General features: G+C 41.3%; 1 protein-coding gene across 2 annotated transcripts; it reads left to right on the plus strand.

The window, feature by feature from the left end:
• Nucleotides 1-249: 249 nt before the first annotated feature.
• Nucleotides 250-20,186, plus strand: CAS1 (cycloartenol synthase 1). 2 transcript variants are annotated; one of them, XM_087681348.1, is made up of 19 exons: nt 251-521; nt 946-1,186; nt 1,642-1,827; nt 1,913-2,002; nt 2,692-2,889; nt 2,979-3,063; nt 3,529-3,695; nt 4,201-4,389; nt 14,186-14,299; nt 14,388-14,480; nt 14,568-14,690; nt 14,774-14,872; nt 17,716-17,772; nt 18,344-18,390; nt 18,469-18,612; nt 18,717-18,894; nt 19,071-19,151; nt 19,601-19,684; nt 19,795-20,186. In XM_087681348.1, the coding sequence occupies exons 2-19, from the start codon at nt 989-991 to the stop codon at nt 19,909-19,911; spliced, it is 2,250 nt and encodes a 749-aa protein (XP_087537474.1). In that variant the 5' UTR covers nt 251-521; nt 946-988; the 3' UTR covers nt 19,912-20,186. The 2 variants fall into 2 exon arrangements, with proteins under 2 accessions (XP_087537473.1, XP_087537474.1); XM_087681347.1 differs by having other exon boundaries at nt 250-521; nt 14,388-14,690.
• The last annotated feature ends 2,639 nt before the right edge of the window (nt 20,187-22,825 follow it).

The raw sequence follows: 22,825 nt of genomic DNA on the forward strand, positions 1-22,825 counted from the left end.
AAAGGACACTTATTGACAATGAAAAGCGTCCGCTGCCCAGTGTGTAAGCAAGTGGCGGCCAGACAAGTGACCGCAGATTGGGCGGGCAATGGCGGTGTGTAACCAGGCTTAGAGGTTTAACTCCCATATATATGCCCATAGCTCCAACCACTTGTAATGCAAGGTTGGACAATCTTTAGGCTTCCAATGCCCTAGATTGCGATTATCTTCGATCCGTAGAGACAACTTTCGGAATTGTAGCCGGATGGAATAGTGCATGTGCCCAAGCGGGGAGAGAGAGAGAGATTGGATAAACGTGAAACCGTTGTCCTGCCGACTTGAATCTGGTTTCTATCTCAACTACATCGTGGAAACGGGCTCTAGTCTACTGCCAATGCAGATGGGACGTCCAGCGTTGCAAATCCGCGTCACTGGAGCTACCACGAGAAGCGCAGAGGCGTCTCCATTGTAATGCTACATAACTGGTAGTCAGCAAGAAGACGTAGATAAGGCAAAGCCTCAACTCCAGCGCAGTTAGCCAGGTTTGGAGTCGCCTCCTCATGCCTAACTTCAGTTTCTGAATCGATGCATGCCTTTCCTGCTTTTGTGCTTCGAAGCTTTTCTTGCATTTTTGCTTCCTGCTTTTGTGCTTCGAAGCTTTTCTTGCATTTTTGCTTCGAAGCTGTGCGTTGCCAGTTTGGCTTCGCTCTTGTGCACAAACAGTTCCTGAAGCGATACATGATTTCTTGCCTCTCTGATTCGAAGCTTTTGCTTTGCTAGAAGTGATTCATGTGATTTCTTGCTTCTCCGATTCGAAGCAGTGCTTTCCTAGTTTGGCTTCATTCCAGCCGATCATTTGGCTCAACGAGAGAGAGAAAATTGATATTGTTGTGGCTAATCAAGTAAAGTAAAATCTCATCGAGAGGGAGAGAATTGATTGTTGTGGCTAATCAAGTAAAATTGCAGAATCGGAGCTGCAAGCTAATCAGGCATTAATTCAGCCTTCTCGATGTGGCGCTTGAAGATCGCCGATGGCTCCGGCCCTTGGCTTCACACGCTCAATGATCATGTCGGACGGCAGACATGGGAATTTGATCCTGATGCTGGCTTGCCTGCAGAGCGCCATGCCGTCGAGACAGCTCGCCAGGAATTTACAGCCAACCGCTTCGCAAAGAAGCACAGCTCCGACCTACTCATGAGAATGCAGGTTCCTCTCTCTCTCTCTCTCTCTCTCTCTCTCTCTGTGAGTAAGTGTGTGCACATGCTTGTGAGCTGCATGTGCTTGAATTTGTACACTCTGACATGGTGCGGATTCAGCAGCTGCCGAATAGCTTTTCTTGATGACATGAAAATGAAGCCTGCGCAGGATTTAATTTGGAACCGGATGAACAGCTCTTAGTTCAGAAGGTTTTCATCAGTTTTAGGAGTCTGGTATCATTATGCAGGCAACAATGCTAGTGTAACCTCTGTAGGGTATTGGAAGTTGCAAAAAAAAAGCGACATCACCTTTGAACGAGTTCTGTTATGAAAGTGGCTGAGCTTCACTTACATTTGAAGAGTCCTGATCGTAAATTGCAGCATTGCACTAATTGCATGTGCACACACAAGCTTAAATTTTTCATTTACAGTTGAAGATCTCAATCCACGCATTCACCATGACAGTTCGCAAAGGAGAACCCTCTTCCCCCTCTTCCTATGCAAGTGAAACTCGATCATCACTCTGAGATTACAGAAGACAGCATTGTGAAAACACTGAAGCGTGCCATCCTCTTTTACTCGACCATACAAGCTCATGATGGCCACTGGCCAGGCGATTATGGTGGTCCTATGTTTTTAATGCCTGGACTGGTAAGATAATTGTTGTCATGCAAGCGCTTGTTGCTTGTTTCAGAACTATTTATGATGAAGTTCTTTAATTGGAAATATTTTGCAGGTGATTGCCCTGTATGTAACTGGCTCCTTGAATACTGTTCTTTCAGAGGCCCACAGAGGAGAGATGTGTCGGTACCTTTTCAATCATCAGGCAAGCATTTATCAGAAAACAGTTGGTTCTGTGAAGCATTGACATTTACATCAGTAATGACGTGCTGATTCTTTAACTTCACAGGAGGATGATAGAAATGCTAGATAATCAAAAACCTACATACCTCATTTAAGAACTTAGAGTAATGCAGTTTCCAGAGTATATCCTAGTACCTGCTTGTAACCTTGTAACTATTTAAAACTGTCACTACAGAAATGAGATTCCACGTGTTATGGGTAAGCTTTACATAATTATGACGATGCAAAAGTGTGAGGAGCTGCTCATTTGAAGAGTCATTTTGGGCCAGCAGCTATTTTGTTCTGTCTAAATGTCAATCTTGTGTTTGTCTGGTTTATTGCCTGAAAAGCTATGCTCATGAAATCTGCAATGCAGTGGTGTGAGCTTTATATTGTTCATGAAAACAAGAAATAATTGGGAAATAGGAGATGCACCAACCTATATGGTTGCCCACCCAGCTTGCTAATATAACTTCACATCTAGGCTTTTCGTGAATATTGCGTACTTGCTCTTTGTTCCTGTTTTCACACCTACCATGCAGACTGGAATGTTCAGTATGCTATTTTTGGCTAATCTAGCAGTGAACCATTAGCTTTGGGTGTAGAATAATAGTGTTTTGCCAATGTTGTTAGCTGACCTTTGCCTGTTATTCACTCTTCGGACTGTGGCAGAATAAGGATGGTGGTTGGGGTTTACACATAGAAGGTCATAGCACTATGTTTGGATCAGTTCTGAGTTATGTAATTTTGAGGCTTTTGGGACAAGATCCTGATGGTGGAGAGGATGGGGCAATGGAAAAAGGAAGATCTTGGATATTGGAGCATGGGGGTGCCACTACCATCCCTTCATGGGGAAAATTTTGGCTTTCAGTATGTAATAGTCCACTATTGTTATGCAAAATGGTTGTTATTCTAGCCATGCCTTCAGATAGTTGTAAAGTGTATACTCATTTGAACAGGTTCTTGGCGTGTTTGAGTGGTCTGGAAATAATCCTCTTCCACCCGAGATATGGCTGCTTCCTTATTTCCTACCAATACATCCAGGTTTATAACTGCAGATGCAATTGAGATTTATGAATGATAAGTTTGTTCATTTCTGTATAGAGTTCAAACTTGGTGGTGTCAGCAGAGACATGGGATATAGTGCACGTGAGAGAGACAAGGAATGGTCAAAATGTCATGTCTGAATCAAGAATAGATATGATTGGTTATCTTGAGAAGGTCTTGATTTTTTAAATGAAGTAATGGACAACTGGTATATGTATGTCGTGGCATGGAAACATTCTAGTGTTTGAATTGCTTGTGATGGTATTTCTGCTTTGCTATTTGCTGCAAACCTGGAAGTATGCTTGTATATTTAGTGTGTTAAGGCACTATATGCTTCTCTTTGATATCATAGCACTGACATGTAATTCTCTATATCAAGGCTCACTTGTAGTTTTGCATTCCTGTGGAAGCAGGGGTATTTTATATTGTCTCTGGTTGTCAGTATGTGATATGCTTTTGCAGGTCGCATGTGGTGTCATTGCAGAATGGTTTATTTACCAATGTCATTTATTTATGGGAAGAGGTTCACTGGTAGGATTACAGAACTTGTTCAGTCATTAAGAAAGGAGCTCTTTAATCTCCCTTATGACGTTGTTGATTGGAACAAAGCAAGGAATGAATGTGCCAAGGTAACAACCTAGTTCCTCTAAGATTTTAGGTTTTTAAAAGTCAACTTTGTACCCTTTTCTTTTGGTCATGTCAGAGGATTATCTATCTCATTTTTGCAAGTCTTTCAAAATATGATTTTTGTAGAGTGTGCCTACTGGGCTATTCTAGCTGATTGGCTATATTTCTATGTCATTTGCCTGCTACTGTCTTTTACTAGGTCCCTTATAGAGTTTTGCATGAACTAAGGAGTTGCATTCATCTGTGCCACATTTCAGATCCTCCCGCCTGTCAAAGAATCAATACAATTATTATCTGCTTAGTTAACACAATGTCAATTGAATGGGCTTTCCAAAAGATAGGTTCAGTTTATGGTCTGATCTTCTTTATCAATTGTCTTGATGTGGAGCTTGGATTGATGTTTTTCACCTACATTGCGTTCTTTCTTTTAGAGAATATAAATAGTTACAGTTTAGTTTTCTTCCTAAGCTGCTCGTGGCTTTTTTTTTTTGTTTGTTGGTGATGCAGGAGGACCTCTATTATCCCCATCCATTGATACAAGACATTCTTTGGGGAACCCTTCACAAAGCAGTTGAACCTGTTCTTATGCATCGGCCAGGTTCTTTTCTTCGTAAGAAAGCACTTGCTACTGTAATGGAGCATGTGCATTATGAAGATAAAAATACTAGATACATCTGCATTGGACCTGTTAATAAGGTTAGTTTTGGCCACATAAACTGGTATATGTCTATGAACACCTATTAATGCCACTTGCCAAATATTCTTAATTTGATTGGTCTGTGCATCTAAAGAAATCTGTCTATATATTTCAAGCTGTCATGCTTTTGATGTAACTTTTTCCTTTGCAATGATACCTCAATATGTGACAAAATCAGTTTTAACAGTTAGATATTTGACCAAATTTAGAAAAAAATGCAACTTTTGACATTTTCAAAAAGTTATTATCTAGAAACAAGGACCTCATTCCCACTTTTGAATCCAATATTAGAAGGCGGCTGTTTTTCAGAAAAGGTGATTGCCCTTCATATTGCATAAATATGAGAAATGACATCAAAGCTACGAAAATTGCTAGAAAGCTGAAATTTCAAAAATGCTCAAAGAATATATTATAAATATGCTGGGAGAGGCTGCCAGAACATCCAGAGCTTGACTTTCAGCACTTGCTCATAGCTTCAAAGGAGAAAATTGAAAGTGTTTTGAGTGTTTCTCCAGCCAGGGCAAAGTCTTCTGCTGTCAGCACTGTCATTTAGGACATTTGAGCAGGGTTCTTCATTGCCTCAATCCTCTCCAGTAACACTGTTTTTTGATGATGCTGCTGTAGCAGCTAGCCACTGTTTTTACTGCCTTGTTTCTGCATCTCTTTCGTCTAGATCTTTCCCTTCCAATTCTGTGTATTGTTGGTTAAGTGTGATCAAAAGCATAAAATATTTGTTACACAATCCTTTCAAGCTTCATTAGTATTAGACCTTTGACTCGTTTCTTTTGAGAAGAAGGCGGTTCAGGGGCATATATCTCATGTCTACTAATTTTGCTGGAGGGAACACATGTGATACCTAACTATCTCCCCAACTTCTTGTGTAGATAGAAAGAGCTCCGAGACACTAGGAGACTATTAATCTCTAGAGGGGAACCTTTAATAGAAGTCTTCCTTTTTAAAGGAGAATTAGTTTGGGAACCTACTTTCCTAAGAAGATATTGTTGGGGGTAAAGGCGCCTCTGCCTAGCCGCCCGTGTATTACTACATTGACAGTATCCGCCACTGCACACTGTAGGTGGTGAGTGCCTGCCACCGTCACTTTTTTCTTTATTCTTTTAGTGACAGTTTAAATAAAGGAAGGGTCAGTCACACATTGTGACTGTTGGAGTTCCCATTTGGTCTCTCTCTCTTCCTTGCTCTTGCTCTCCCGCCATAGCTCTTCCAAGCAAGCTTCGATCCTTCTCACCTTTCAACTGGTATCAGAGCATGGTTGGTCGAGCATTCCGACTTGGTTCGTGACTCCTTCAGCTTCCTATCGATTATCTACACTCATTGGGTCTTCTTCCTGACAACCATAGCCGACTCTCCCGAGCTCCCGTTACTCCCTAGCTTCCCGAGCACTTACCCGACCCATTTAGGCACCCTCAGGGCATTTCTTCAGAGGTATTAGAGCTCTCTTTTGTTATTTTACTTCAGTTCACAGGTTTTGTGATGTAGGGCAGCCATGTCCTCTTGCTTCTTGTGATGCCTACTCTCTATCGGTGATTTTGCCCTTCAAGAGGGAGCTCCTGGGGGTCCTTGACTACTCCCCCAACCTTGCCTTGACCTTACCTACCCCTTCCACAGGCCCGAGATCAATTTGGACCAGCTTGAAGACCTGCAAAAAAATTCGTTTTTTACTTCAGTCCTCCCTTGGCACTCATTGGCAGCTTGAAAACACTTCATTTGGCACTTGGGAACACCCCCTTGATGCTCGGCATTAGTGTTTATCATCGGCATTGATTTGTGGACTGATTTACCTCAGTCCAAGATTGTTTTCCATAGTCCACAGGCAGCCACAAACAGTGTTACATTAGCACTTTATGTTTATGCTTGGCTGGCATTGATATTGGTTACTGGTTGGTCTCGAATGCTCCCCGAATGCTAGGGGAATGTATGCCTTTGATATAAGATGCTTTTGGGGCTGAATTTGCTTAGTCATTAACTGTTTTATATAGTCCACAGGTAGCCCAAAACATTGTAGTTCCCTGTCATTACACTTTGTGCTCATGTTATATAGTCATTTGATACCCAATTATGCTCGGTTGGTACCTATACATATAGGGAAGTATGCCTATGGTTTGTCTATGGTTTTGAGCTTGGATTGAGCCACTGTTTGCTCAGTTTTGGACATTTATTTGCTGCTGGAATATTCAGGGCTGAAGCTTATTTGCTTATGTTTGCATATGCCTGTTGGATTCGGGCTGTGTCTTCAATGTATACATTGATGTAGTGACTCTTGGGGATCGACATAGACTTTGGATTTGCTCCTGAATCATTAGTTGAGCTTGAGCTCGCTTTGCATAGCATTTAGATCTTCATCTTTGATGTACTTATGGTATGTACTTTGCTTATGTCTGTGACCTGTCTTGATATGCTTGGCCTATGCCACTGCTACATGTTCGTTACATTGTTTGGAGTTGAATGCTATTGAGGCTTGCTTTGGCTTGACATTTGATTACTCGGAGCTTACTTTGGCTATTTCTCGGCTTGCCAGAGTTACAGTTTGGATGTACTTGATGTCTATGGATGCTATGTACGAATGCTACACTGCCTATATGCTCATGAGGTCTTATTGATGCTTGATCTTGGATCTTCTGGCACTGGTGCTATTACTTGCCCTTGTTGAGCTTCTTTGCTTGATATTTACGGCTTTTGTGCCAGTGGGAGCGTCTTGATATGCTTGATAGACAATGAGCAGGCAATTTATGCTACTTGAGCATTCGGATACTTGAGACTGGGATTTTCACTTGGATGTTGCATGGTTGATATGCCGCGGTCCTCACAGATGTACTTGGGCTGCTTTGGGCTTTGCACTCCCTGAGCATACATCTCTTTGTGTTAGCCTTTAGGTCTTGCTAGTGTTGTGTACACTTTGCCCTATTACACAGGGGGTGTGTCGGCTTACTGACGGATTCATTTAACATGCTTGGGTGTTTGCTCAATGTCCGGATGACTGTCACTTGCTGATTTATGTCCACTTGATGCCGGTTATGTTTTGACAGTCAGTGGTTGACATGGTGTATTCATTTTGTCTACAGTTTGCTCTCATTGTACTTGGCTGTAATTTGTTACAGCAAGTAGTTATGCATGGATTGACGTGGAATTTTCATGCTGAATCATCCTGATTTTATGTACTTTTGATGGTACTTAGTGGGCAGCATAATTAGCTATCAGTTTGTGGTCATTTTGCCTTGGTTTTGGTGGTATTTTGGCTGTTTACAGCAGAAAACAGCAAACAATTTTGAACTGTCTGTACCATTTTGGACTGCAATATGGCATATTCTTCTACTGATAGTGCTATCTTCAACATCACTAAGCTTGATGGTACGAATTATGCCTACTAGAAGAGCCAAGTTTGGCAGGTATGGGTGTAGAAATCTCAGATCAAGCCACTAAGAATGCATGGCGAGTAGCCTGAAACTACGACTGATGACGAATGGGATGAGGTTGATGAGTTATGCAAGTCCACTCTCATCTTGTCTCTCACTGAACATGTGCATTACAATGTGGTTGAGGAAGCACAGAGTGCTTGGCAGACTTGGGATAAGATCAAGAACCTCTATGACAAGAAAATTCGGGCAAGTCAGATGTATTGGTTGAAGTAGCTTATGGACTGCGCATGAAGGAGAATATGACAATGTTTGCTCATTTGAGCCAGTTCCATGTTATTCTCAAGAACTTGACTTCGCAGGGCATTACCTTTAATAATGAGGTTACTTCATTGTTTTTGCTTGGAACTCTTGAGTGAATCATGGGATGTATTCCGCACTACCTTATGTGTTCCTGCTACTATTTTGAACTTGTTTGATGTAGAGAGTGCTCTTTTGCAAGAAGAGAGCAACCGTAAGAACTTGGATACCTCTTGTGTGCCGCATGCTTTTGATTGTTAGAGGCAAAAATGGTAATGGAAAGAATGACCATGGGTATGGACGTGGCAGAGACTCGCAGAAGTTTAGGTCTAAGTCGTGTGGTAAGTCGCGCAACAAGTCTTGTGGAAGAAATGCTAATGTGACATGCTATCATTGCGGCAAGAAGGGTCACATACGTCCACAATGTCATGAGTTGTGCAGTGAGAAGCGCAAAGAGAAGGGGAAAAACAAGGTACAGGAAAAGTCCTCTGATCGCAGCATTTTGCCTGCGAAATCCAGTGTGAAAATTAAGGAGATAAATGTCATGCATACTAATTACTTTGATGGGAAGTACATACTTGGAGCTAGTTCTTATGATGCTACGCTGTTGACCGAGGTTCACTCTATGTATACGCAATGTTGGCTTTTGGATTCCGGTGCTTCATTTTATGTTACACCATGCCGTGAGTGGTTTCATTCCTACCGCACTGTCTCTGGTTCAGTTCGCTTGGGTGATGACAAGTCACTTGCTATTGTTGACATTGGGGATGTACGGCTACAGTTCTCTACTGACAGTACTTTTCTGTTACATGATGTATGTCATGTACCTGCGCTTACATGTAGTCTTATGTGTGCAGGGCAATTTGATGATGCTGGATTTTATGTTTCATTTGGGAATTTTGCTCGGAAGATCACCCGTGGTAGACTTGTACTTGCTAGAGGTACTAAGGCTAGCAGTCTCTATCCTCTTAGAGTTGATGGGTCCTCTGTTGACCATGTTCTGTCAGTTAGTTCTATTCCACATGTATCTCTTTGGCATGCCCGTTTGGGCTATATGTCCTTGAAGGGAATGAAAATACTTTTTGGTTTACAGTACTTACCGCCCCTTGACTATGCATGTTTTGATTTATGTGAGTATTATCTTTATGGTAGACAAACTAGGAATATGCATAAGAAGTCTGGTAGGACACGCATGAGTAAGCCCCTAGCATTGGTATATTCAGATGCTTGTGGGCCTATGCCCTATCAGTCTATGGGTGGTGCAAAGTATTTTGTGACGTTCATTGACGATTTTTCGTATAAAGTTTGGGCTTATCCCATTAAGCTTAAGTCAGATGTCTTAGTTATGTTTGAGAGATGAATTGCATTGGTTGAGAACCAGATTGGGCATAGGTTGAAATACCTTAGGACTGACAATGGGGGAGAATATGTGTCACGGGCCTTTGAGTAGCTATGTGATGAGAGGGGTATTAAGCGTCGGTTGATCACCTCCTATACCCCACCCCAGAACGGTTTGGCTGAGCAGATGAATAGAACCATCCAGGAGCGTATACGTAGTATGCTTAGCCATGCAGGCCTACCACAGAGCTTTTGGGCTGAGACAGTTAGTACAATTGTGCGTGTCATCAATAGATCATCTTCTAGCGGTTTTGATTTCCAGGTTGCAGAGGAGGTATGGACTGGGAAATCTCCGTCTTATGCGCATCTACGTGTCTTTGGATGTGAGGCATTCTTCCATATGCCCAGGGACAAGCGGACTAAGTTGGATCCTAAGATTGTCAAATGCATTTTTCTTGGCTATGGATATGTTGGTGAGATGGGTTACCGCCTCTGGGATCTGCAAGCGCGGAAAGTCATTCGTAGCCATGATATAGTTTTTCATGAAGACAAGATGTATAGGTAGCCGGAGAAGGTGGTAGAGATACGTAGGGTTATATTCCAGGAGGAGCCACGTGCTCCTGCATAGCCAGTTGGACAGCCTGCATCAGCAGTTGGTAGACATGGCGAGGGTTTTGGATAAGATGCTAGACATGCAACAGAGCTTGCAGTGAGATGATCTACTAGAGCTAGACATCCACCTGATAGATTTGAGCCCTCGATGCATTATGTCTTGGTTACAAATGCATGAGAGTCTCTCATCTATGATGAGGCTATGCGCAGGGGTGACAGTCACTCTTGGGAGAGGGCTATGCAGTGTGAGATGGACTCCCTGCATAAGAATATGACTTGGGACTAAGTTGAATTGCCTAACGGCAAGAAGGCTTTGCCATGCAAATGGGTTTATAAGCTGAAAAGTATCCCTGGGCATCCCAAGCCGGCTTATAAGGCAAGACTTGCTTCTAAGGGTTTTAAGCAGGAGCATGGAGTTGACTTTGATCAAGTTTTTTCTCTTGTGGTCAAGATGACCACTCTACGCTTGGTTTTATCCTTAGTTGTGCAACTTAACTTGGACATATATTAGATGGATGTCAAGACTGCATTCTTGCATGGGGATTTGCATGATGAGATTAACATGGAGCAATCCAAGGGCTTTGCAGAACCTGGCAGGAAGCACCTAGTGTGCAAGTTGAAGAAAAGTCTTTATGGCTTGAAGTAGGCACCTAGGGAGTGGTATCATAAGTTTGATGCCTTTATGCAGTCACAGGGCTATAGCAGGAGTGCTATGGATCCATGTCTTTACACGAAGATAGCACGTGATGGCTCATTGTTTATTTTGGTACTTTATGTGGATGATGTACTGATAGCAGGGAGACCTCATGATGAGCTGGATGCTCTTAAATCTCAGTTGAAGAAGAGCTTTGAGATGAAGGTTTTGGGACAGGCCTCTCACATTCTTGGTATGCATATTAAGCGCGGTAGGCATCAGGGACTACTCTACCTCTCATAGAGGGAGTACATCCATAAAGTCCTTAGAGTGTTTCCGCATGCAAGACTGAAGCTTTTTGGTTGTCCATTACTTTCTTATATGAAGGTCTCACAGGCCGATTGTCTGCAGACAAATGAGTAGAGGTTCGAGATGGCCCAGATCCCTTATGCATCAGCCGTGGGAAGTTTGATATATGCCATAATAGCCACTCGTCCAGATATTGCCTTTGCAGTTGGTGTTGTGGCATGCTATATGGCTACACTTGGCAAGAAACATTGGGATGCCGTGAAGGGTATCATGAGATACCTGAAAGGCACAACAGATATGTGTATGTGCTATGGCAACCAGGATATTGGAGTTGTGGGGTACACAGACTCCGATTATGTAGGACATGCAGATAGTAGGAAGTCCACTTCTGGCTATGTATTCACCTATGCTGGAGGTGCTGTCTCTTGGATGTCCAGGGTTCAGAAATGTACGACTCTCTCTACCACTGAGGCCGAGGATGTTACAGCCACACTGAGGCTTGCAAGGAGGCTATATGATTGGGCCGTTTGGTTCATGACCTTGGGATTGATTCTATACCTATGCTGCATTTGGATTCTATGAGTACTATTCAGCTAGCTAAGAATCCGGTCTTCTATGCAAAGACCAAACACATTGAGGTGAGGTATCACTTCATACGTGGGGTCGTGGAGGACAAGCCTGTTGACCTTGTCAAGATCTCCACTGATAAAAATCTTGCCAATGTGCGCACGAAAAGCCTCACTATTGAGCGCTTTGCCTTCCCGAGGAGATTGATGGGCATTGGATGAGATGCTGTTTTTCCCCATCCTGTTGTACATGTGTACATTGTACTGTCTTTTCTTTTTCTTTTTCACTCCTCACTGGGGCAGATTTGCCTTTGCTCCTTGCAACATGTGTTTTTCACATATATTGAGAATCTTTAGCTCTCGGGTCACCTCTACTTTGATACCATGCAAGGAATGGTACGGTTTGCAATGGAAACAACAAAATGTATGACAACCACTAACATTGAATGAACCTAGAAACACAAAGAATTAGAATGAATGAGATGAGGAACCGCATACAATGATGATACAGTGGGGGTCCCTACCCTCCGTGTCTCTAGGACCGGGTTGAGGTGTGAGTCATGGAGTTTGCCTTTGACAGAGTGACCCAAGATGATTGCCTTACCGTTGCAGTCCTCACAGCAGGGGAATGTTGGAGAAGACACTAGATGAGCATGGACAGCAGGAAAGGGAGCGAAAGCAGTCCTGCAAAGCTGTGTGATGAGAAAGAATGAGCCTCAGGAGCAGCAGTAGAAAAACAAAGATGTCAGCTGGTTGGTCCAGATTCTGAGAAGGTAAACTGCTGCTCAAAATCAAGGGAGAATGGCTGCAGCAGATAGCAACAGTTCCCCAGTGGACAGAAGATCAAAATGCAGCTCCTGATCATGGTAGACTGCATGTCTCTGTAAAAGGTAGACAACAGGCTGCAGATGGACAGGTGCTAAAAAGCACAGCACCTTCAGTGGGCGTCAGCCAGTTTGTGTAGGTGACAGCAATGGCTGTGAGGGCAGAGCTCCTTCTGCATGGGCAATAGCGTGGGCTGAGTGGGCAACAGCCTGGGCTGAGAGGATGGCAGTTAGGCAGCAGGTCCAGTGACAATCTGCCACTCCGCAATGCAAGGGAGACCAGTAGATGGAGAAGGGAAGCACTTGGGGATGAGGGAAAGTGATTGAGTGAGCTACCAGAAATAAGAGTGGTCTTAGAGTGATTGGAATGATCTGAAGTGAGAGTATGAGATGATGGAGTGGGATGCCTACAATATGTGCTTTTAAAGAGGATTTTTGGGCATTTTTTCTATTTTGCAAATAAAAGCCTTATTAACATAACAAAAACATTTGAGGGTTTAATTAAGGAGCAAAAATTAGACATTAATTGATGTTAATTAATTAATTAAATGCTATCCTTGATTTTGGTTGCTCAGCAGACTCCCCACTGCATTGGTAGATTGGCATACTCTTTTTGGCGTTCTCCTTGAGCCTGCTCCCATGAGAGACATTGGCTGTTTTGCTCCTTGAGTTCCTGCATTTGTATTTCTTTCTTTCATTGTTCATCTATTTGCATTCATTCATTCATTCATGAGTTTCTCTTTCTCTTTGCATTCTTATTTGAGTTCACTGTGTGTTAGTCTTGTTCGTACACACTCTGTTTCTCCACAAAACATATCTTATCTTCAAAGGGTGGACCAAGACCAATCCTTTGGCAAAGATGTTGCAGGGCTATTGACTTTGTAAGCAGGACAGCATGGTTATCAAATGATGGCACAAAAAGAAAGGCAGATGGTGCCTTGTTCTACTTGCTCTTAGGTAAAATGGTAATGGGTGTCCACACGCTTTGTCTTGTTGGAGGAGATTGGATTGCCAACAAGTCCAATAGCACTTTGGTTGTTGCAGTAGAGCACGATAGGAGCCTTGCAAGGAAATTGCAGCTCCGCTATGAACCTCCTCAAGTAGATGATTTCAACGGCATTGTCATACATGTCATACTCACCTCAGCTGAAGATGCAACAAAAATCTCCTGTTTTTGGCTAGATCATGAAATGGGAGCTAAACTATCACAGATATGTGATTTATCTTTGGAACTCTAGGACATTGCTTGAGTTGCATTGGACATGGGTAGGTCCATTAGTCGCTAAGGTTGTGTGAATTAATGTTAATTAATGTGTATCTTGTCTGCCTCTTGCCTTGCTTGTTGGAGAGGCCACTGTATGTATTCTTCAGTTTCATTGCATTTTTTGGACAATCATTTGTTATTTGAGGAGTTCATACTCTTTGTGCACTTTTTGACCCCTCATCTTCAAATAACTCTACTATTTCTCATGCTTTGTTAGAAATACACATGCTTGTATCCTCAATAGATAGTGGACAGAAGTTGTCAGAAGGTTGCTTAATAAAGCATTAGATGAGTTACTGAGTTAGTTATTGTAAGGTCTCTGATCTTCTGGATTGATGTTTTGATATGACATTGCTTGAAAGGTTTGAACATTTTGACTTGACACATTTACAGACAGGAAACCAGTTGTTTCTTGTGTCTTTGCCGCAAATAATCTTATAGATCACTGTTTTTGGGGGTGGTAAGAAATCCTTTATCTTGTTCTATGTCTGATAACAAAAGGGCAGCTTAGGCAGGGAGGCTATGGTGGGAGAAAAACATCTTCATTTATGCTTCCTTGTGTTTCCTGATTTGATAGGTGTTGAACATGCTTTGCTGTTGGGTGGAGGACCCAAATTCAGAAGCTTTCAAGCTTCATTTACCTCGGCTGATGGACTACTTATGGGTTGCTGAAGATGGCATGAAAATGCAGGTATATATGCTAAAAGATAATTAAATAAAACAACCGATTTCCTTGTATGGTTTAGTTATGGATCCTTTTTAATGGTGAAATTAATCAGGGATATAATGGCAGCCAACTGTGGGATACGGCATTTGCTGTTCAAGCACTAATCTCTACTGAGCTTCTTGATGTTTGTGTCATTAAAAGTCAGGTGATTAACATGGACTGCTCTTGCATGCAATGTTTAGATGCAATTTCACACGCTTTTTGTGACTTGATTAAAATTTACTTTGTGAAGGTTTTAGATGACTGTCCTGGGGATTTAAGTTACTGGTACAGGCATATTTCTAAAGGTGCATGGCCCTTCTCTACACGAGATCATGGGTGGCCCATTTCTGATTGCACTTCAGAAGGTCTGAAGGTAGGTAATACTCAAGAAATATCAATTCTGTTTCATAATGTGAAACTTTGTTATTATAATCACCTTTCATTAATAATTTGCAGGCTGCATTGGCCTTGTCTATTCTACCCTCTGAAATTGTTGGTGAACCAATACCTGCAGAACGAATTTACGATGCTGTTAATACTATGCTCTCTTACCAGGTTAGCCTTAAATCATACTGTCAACATGTTCAATTTAGGCTGTTTGATACTCACACTTAAAAAAGATAAGCAGCTTGAAATTAATAAACTGGATGACAAATCTGTCACCAGATCAATTTGAATGTGTCATTATGAGTCTCATTTATTCAGATGGTAACCAGTTGAAGATGTCATACGAAAGGAAAATCTTGACTTCAATATTAACATTTTTTGAAAAGGGTTGCAACACTTGAAAATACATGCCTGTGCTTTCAAAGAATGTTTTGAGGCCCTTGAGCAGAAGGGAGAAGTCTAAACCGCAAATGAAAATCCAGACAATGAAGTTTCGCTTAAATCTCATTTTGGTGTTCACATGGAAATATTGTTAAAACCTCCAAGCAGAGGTGCTCGTCTTTTTTTTGGCAGTAAAAAGAGAGACTATTATCTCTGAAAGAAATCTAAGACACCACAAAGTTGAGCAGCACGGCTGGAGGGAAAAACTGCAGTCAATACAAGGGTTCTCTGGTCAGTTTGGGGGGACTAGAAGAAAGAACCCAAGGTGGAGTGGCATAGATCCCAATGATGGTGTGTGATCTTGTGGAATGGCTGGAGCCAAAGGGGACACTGGATGTAGCTACGGTCATCATTCATGATACTTCTGGTTGCTGTATGACACCTCAGACTGCTGTGTTTTGGCTTTCTAGACTGAAATGCTGCTGCTTTTGCTGTCAAAAAGCAGGACAGCAGCTGGTGACATCACCTGTTTCTCTCTGACAACTGCATTTTGCTCCTTAAAGGCCATGCTCCCACTCCTGCCACTGTCAAGCACAGATTTTGCCAGCTGTCACATCATCATCCACATCCAGATTGTTTTTTCCTTTTTTTTTGTGGCTCTTTCCTGCTGTGCACTAGTTGGAACCCTAAAAATGTGGAGATAGAAGCATTTTGGCATCCAAGTGGTGGCTGTTTACTCCTTCCAGGATTGCTCAAGTACTACACACTCTCATGCAGTTTGTGGCATTATCAACAACTTCCTTGGTCCCACTTTGAGTCCTATCCTCAAGAGACAATGGCCTTTAAGGGTTTATCTTCCTCCTTTGCATTGAGCATTTGCCTCAACTCATTGCAGTTGATTGACCATTGTATCATTCGTTCATTCATTTAGTTCACTCTCATTTCATTTCATCTTATGAGTTTTTAAAAAATGGTTAGTGGTGTTGATTTGTACACTTTGTGTGCTTTGATAGCCCTTGGGTTCTCTCTCACGGTGCTAGGAGTTTAGATTCTTAAGAGTTCATTTCCTCACGTGGTATCAGAGTATAGGTACTCTTTACAATGGTGTTGTCTACTTTTATCATCGTAAGTGGGTCTAATAGGCGAATCAGAACATCACTCCATTAAACCTATTACCCGTCTTTAAAATGTTTCTCCATCTTCTTCGGCCTTGGTATGTCTGAGACAAGGTCAAAGGGAGGTGTATCTTAGTTGTGGCAATCAATTTTTGAGACTTGTAATCTCTCAGTTGGGGTGGTAGGTTTTGTATAATCGTTTGGTTTGTATGAGTCATATTCTTGCAATGTGCTGGTCATCTCTTGGTTGTGAGCTCCATCAAAGTTTGACGGAGACAAAGGAGCTTTGATAGCTTCAATGCATTTGCATTTCCATTTTCAGCTTTGTTAGTTAGTTTATAGATGTGTTTACATCTCCAGGTTCGAGTACATTGCAGTTTGACACATGGCAGACTGGGTGGCATTTAATTCAGGCAGGTTGCCCAGTTTTGTCATCTCCTGCTATTTATAGTTGCCACCCTAACCAGCCAGCACACATTCTCTTCAGTTGCCAGCACTCCCTCTGTTTCTAGCCTACTGTTCATCTTCCATCTGCCTGTTCTAGCCACTGACACAAACCAGCTGTATGCAGGGGCTGATCAGGCAGCCTTGTGTTCAGCATTCATTTGCAGATAAGTTCAGTCCTGTTTCTTCATTCTCTGCATTCTTTCTTGTCTCTCTCTTCCGTTCTCTCTTTGTGTTCAGTCTTTTCCATTGTGCACTCTTGCTTCAAGGCTTATGTGGAGTACTTAATAGCTGAGGCATTCACAAAATGATAAAGCTCAAAAGGGTGAACACTACTCCATGGAGTAACACGAGAGGGGAAAGTGTTTGTGGTATTCTTAGTAACCTGTCTGTCTGCCTCTCTGAAGCGTTCTATTTAACTGTAGCAACTAGGATAGTTGCTCTCCATAGCAAAGACCAAAGGACTTAAGTGCAAAAATCACAATATCGGAGGCTTTATGGGTTGTTGTTACTGGAATAGCATGAGTTACTTTGGTAATTATGCCCACTATTACTAGGGTGGAATCATAGCCTCTTTAAACAATGGGTAAGCCAACTATAAGATCCATGCTGATGTATTCCCATTTCATCTAGGAATATCAAGAGGGTGTAGTTCTCTAGGAACCTTGATCCGCTCGGCCTTGATTCTCTGACAGCTTAAACATTGCATCACATATCTAAGGACGTCTGCTTTCATTCCAGCCCAGTAGTAGCTTCTTCTGATTGAATTTAGGGTTTCGGCAATACCCCGGATATCCAGCTATCGGGCTGTCTTTGCATATCTGTTAACATTTTGGCATTTCATTTGCTTCAGTTGGTCCTTAGTCAATTGAAAAAAAGCCTAATCAAATGTATATTAAAATAATGCCTAGTCAAATGTATCTGGGCTGTCTTTGCATATCTGTTAACATTTTGGCATTTCATTTGCATCAGTTGGTCCTTAGTCAATTGAAAAAAAGCCTAATCAAATGTACATTAAAATAATGCCTAGTCAAATGTATATCCTGATGTTCTATTAAACAATTATTGCAGAATCCCAGTGGTGGAGTTGCAACATATGAGTTGACTCGCTCTTATCCTTGGTTGGAGGTTAGTCAGTCCTTGCTCTGCTTTAACTTTTAATCTTCTTGCATTTCATTTAACCTTGTTGAATGATGAAAATGAATTTTCTTTGTCGTTCTGTTAAAGTCTTTAGGTTATGTGAAAGTTTATTGGCAGTCTTCAGAGGATGTTAGGATGACGTCATGTTGTATAAATTACTCTGAGGTTGGGTATAAGCTGCAATATTGTATATTGAATCAGACATTTGGAATCAGATGGGTGGGCAGGGTCAATCTAACTTTTTCACTGTTTCTTAATACATGTGCCTATGGAAGAGGTAACATTTTGTTTAAGTACTTGTGCCTTTGGGAAAGGGTATATGAACTTTTTCACTCTTTGTTTATGCATGTGCCTATGGGAGAGAAAACATTTTATTAAAGTACTTGTGCCTATGGGAAAGTGTTTTTGAACCTTTTCGCTCTTTATTAATGCATGTGCCTATGGGAGAGGTAACTGTTAATTTACTTGTTTACCTTGATAGAATTGAGTTCATTGTCATGCCTTATGCTGCTTACTCTTTAGGAATGTTAAACTGATAAATAACTGTTTGCTTGAACAGCTTATTAATCCAGCTGAAACTTTTGGCGACATTGTTATTGACTACCAGTAAGTTTCAGCTTTTAGTTGTCAACTTGGTCTGTTCCCTTTGTTTTTTGAAACTTCTGATTTTGTCATTTCATGCAGGTATGTTGAGTGCACCTCGGCAGTTATTCAAGGGTTGGCAGCCTTTAAGAAGCTTTACCCAACCCATCGCACTGAAGAAATCACTGATTGTATTCAACGTGGTAGTCACTACATTGAAAGCATCCAAAGCGCAGATGGTTCATGGTAAACCCATTTTTATGAGCATTGTACATGCATGGGTGGGTGGGTGGGTGTGTGCATGTGTTTGTTTTTCTCATCAAATTGTTGAGTCAAAGAACTGGTTGCAGGTATGGCTCATGGGGAGTGTGTTTTACATATGCTGCATGGTTTGGAATCTTGGGGTTGGTTGCAGCAGGACAGTTGTATAAAACTTCACAGGCCATTAGAAAAGCTTGTGATTTCTTATTGTCCAAGCAGCTCCCATCTGGTGGATGGGGGGAAAGCTACCTTTCATGTCAAAATAAGGTATTATGCATAGTCTTAAACTTTGGCATCTTTCCCACTTCAAAATGCCATTACCTTGTACTGTCTATCCATTTTGCAGCAGCTCTTATAATAGTTTAGAAAATGTAGTCTTAAAGCTTTATGGATAATGTGTCCAATACTGCTATCTACGATTGATTGTGGTTTCTGCAAACTAGGTGTACACAAATCTGGAAAACAATCGAGCTCATGTTGTGCACACATCGTGGGCTATGCTTGCTCTTATACGCTCAGGACAAGTAAGTAGCGTAGGGTGTGTGGTACTGAAGACATATATAAAGCAAACATATATAATTTAAGGTTAACCTAGGAGTCAAGTCTGTCTGTCATTTTAAAGGTTCATTTCATTTGATAGATGAAATTACGCACGTCTTTTAACATTTTAGATTGGGCTCTGAAAGATCACCTTCTTTAAGAAAACTTGGCCAGTTTTTAAAATTCAATGTTGACTATATCAAATCTGTAACAAACCATTGTGTGCTTTCCATCAATGTTCGTGAAGTATAATCCTTCTTCATCCTTTCTATCAATGCCTCTCTCTATGTTAACATTTGAACATTGGCAATGTGTGTCAGAAAATGGAAAGGCACCTGATTGTTACACGACAATTCATGTTGTAGGAGTTCCTAAGGCTGGATGTTAGACAATGCACATGATAGATACTGAAGTTTGGCATGATATTGTACAGGCAGAGCGGGATCCCGCACCTCTTCATAGAGCAGCTCTGGTGTTGTTAAATTCACAACTTGAAAATGGGGACTACCCACAAGAAGTAAGGATTGAACTCATGAAAAATTGTTGATACTTTACATGGATGTGAGAAGCTTGGAGTGTGTTTACATGCATGGCCCATCCTGAGCTTATTTGGACTTCTTTTTGCAGGAAATTACTGGAGTTTTCAATAAGAATTGTATGATTTCATACTCGGCATATAGGAATATCTTCCCAATTTGGGCATTGGCTGAGTATAAAAGGAGGGTTCTGAATCGCAGAATGTGACCAATGCCATTATATTTGCTCTGCATAGTGATCCTTTTCAGAAGCCAGTGAAAGGAAAGCGCACAGTTTTTCTGTGTGTTTTGGTAGGAGTTTTCTAAAAGAGTTTGGTTTTGTTCCTCATGACAAGGAAGGGTTTTGAACTGCAGAATATGAACAATACCTTCCTCTTCTGAAGCAAGTGGAGGAAAATGACAAGAGTATTTCTGTGTGTTGGGGGAAGAGTTTTCTTTGGGTATGTAACCTCGTTAATATAAATCTTTCTCAGTGTGATCCAATCCTGTCTAAGTGCTTGTTGGTTAGATCGTTAATGGCTTGTAACCATTCCATTGAAGGATATAATTCTTTCTCGGTAGGATCTGATCCTGTCTATGTGCTTCTTGGTCAAATTGTGAATGTTCTATTGTTTGGAAGTTCTTAATGTCTAATCAGAATAACTTGACATAACTTGGAGCGAACGAGCAGTTGGAAACCTGCATTTTGCTTGATTTGTGAATTTGATGTTTTTATGTAGTAATTGGAGACTACAATTCAACTGATTTTTTAGTTGGACACTGCAAGTCTACCTGATTGGACTAAACCATCCCATGTTTTTGTGGATGCTTCCGGGGTGGCGGCTGTTAGTGTGCTGATGTAAGATGCGGGTGAAAAGGGATGGTTCCAACCCATTTATTATGTTAGTTGGTGCAATTTCAAATGAAGTAGTATTTTATACTTGGATTTGATTATGTTTAGCAATTTCAAATAACACCACTGTGCCCGGTATTTTACTTTCCTGTCCTTTCATCATTTTTACCATGTTAGGTTTGCATAATATCCATGATTATTTTCTCAGTTTTGGTATTTATATTTCAAGGCATGTTAGCTGTAAATACCTTCAATTATGTCATCATACTTTTGCAAGACTGACTTCTTAATGGGAATGGTGAATCAATAGCTGTTAGTATAACAATGATCAATGTGCAACACGATATCCAATTGTTAGGGATGCCTAACAACATATATTTTGGCTTGTAATACATAGCACAAAATAAGAGGTTTTAAAAAAAACGCGTGCCCAATTGGCTATTTTTATTATTTTGTCAGATTCTCACCGATGGGTGCCGAGCTGCGCGTAGCAGCTGGGAGGAGGATTTGACCCTCTGATTGAAGGAAACTCATGCACTCATGTCTACCAATTGGGCCACGGCTCATTGGTTCAAAATAATACTTGCTTGGAATTATTATGACATTTCTGTGGTGCGAAGCGTACAGTGTAGCAATAGAGTAACCTTGTAAAGCAACTTTCCTGCGTGGGACACAACCACCCGTGGAAGTTTAGTAGTAATTTTGAGGCTACAACCACCCGTGGAACTAGCAACTTTCCTGCCTTGCTAGTTTGGACGTTCCTTTTTGCTATAAGCTACTGCTGGGCTGCCAGCTCAAATTTTGTTGTGTAGTTAGAGTAGTACATGGCATTTTTTGCTTTGTGCATCGAGGCCTCTTGTACTGTTAGGGCTTGCTGGAGTTGAGCCTTCAAAGTAGTCATGCATGTGCAACTTGTGGGTACATCTTGGTATAGGTGTTGCTTAGGTAAGCAATGGTAAAAGCTTGGGCAAAGGACATTTTATTTAGTAGTTATAATATTATTTAGCAATGGTAAAATCTTGGGCAAGGAAGGTCAATACAGTATAATATTTTTTCACATTCTTTCATAAGGAGTTTTTCCTTGCATAGCACATTTTGTTAAGGTAAAAGCTCGATAAAATCCCAATTAATATCTTAAAGGGCTTCTTCTATCAATTTGCAAAAATTCTACACATATATAGACTTAAAGGGCCTACCAAGAGACTTAGATGTAAGAATGCAGAGCATTGCAAATTAAGAAGCAGGAGATTGCTTAGACCCTACATAATGCATTTGAATGATCGAAGGTTTTCAAATAGGCCTGTTGTGCACTCGTGGATCCAAATAAGGATTGTATACCACGTGCATCCTATGATATGGATATGGGCCATCAAAATTTGATAGATAGGCCTCTTGGGTGCCTATGAGTCTAGGGGAGGATTGCTCATGACGCGCACCAAGTCATAAGACAAGGTATAAGAAGTGCACCAAAACGAGGGATTGCAATGTAGAGACGAGTGCACTCATCTACCATCGATTGCGGTGAAGAAAAGAGTGCACCAAAGCGAAGAACTAGATAGTCTTCTATAGGAGCAAGCCCCAATTCAAATAACTAGAGAGTATATCCTAGCCTCAATGCATAGAAAATGTATAATAAGAATTAGAGATTGCTCGGATCCTATGACATGGATTTAGGTGATCAAACATTTTCAAACAAGCCTCTTTTGTGTTGTGGGTCAAGTGAGGATTGCATACCATGCATACCCTACAATGTAGATTCAGGCCACTAGACTTTAATGAATAGGCCTCATGTGCACCTATGAGTCTAGGTGAGGATTTCTCATGAAGTGCACTAGGTCACGAGACAAGACAAGACCAATGCAAAGAACTAGAGTCTCCTACTTGAGCAAGCCCCCCATATGGAAAGAAGTAGAGAGTCTTCTTCACGAAGCAATGCAAAGAAATAGACATTGCATTGATTACACATTGATATTAGATGAAGCAATGCAAAGATTTTTAACTAGGCCCTAATTGCTTAGAACTTGTAGTTCAAGTAATTGCTTAGAAGGCCACAAAAGATTGTACACTATCTATAGCTTGATCATGAACATTCATTCGAATGTGAGCCGAGATTGGAAAATACATTTGCAAAAATGTTTATGTGACTTTAAGGGGTGCATGATCATGTATGATATTATAGACATGAGGGTACTTGTGAATCTGATACCGACTAGGAAGAATGACATGTGTCCATGTGATCGAATTCTCAAGAAGTGCTTAAGATTTTCAGCATGAATGTGGCATGGCAAAC

This window comes from Lygodium microphyllum, chromosome 7 (assembly GCF_053477565.2).
Source record: "Lygodium microphyllum isolate KBCC chromosome 7, Lygodium_microphyllum_v1.1.10, whole genome shotgun sequence".
NCBI classification, from domain to species: Eukaryota; Viridiplantae; Streptophyta; class Polypodiopsida; order Schizaeales; family Lygodiaceae; genus Lygodium; species Lygodium microphyllum.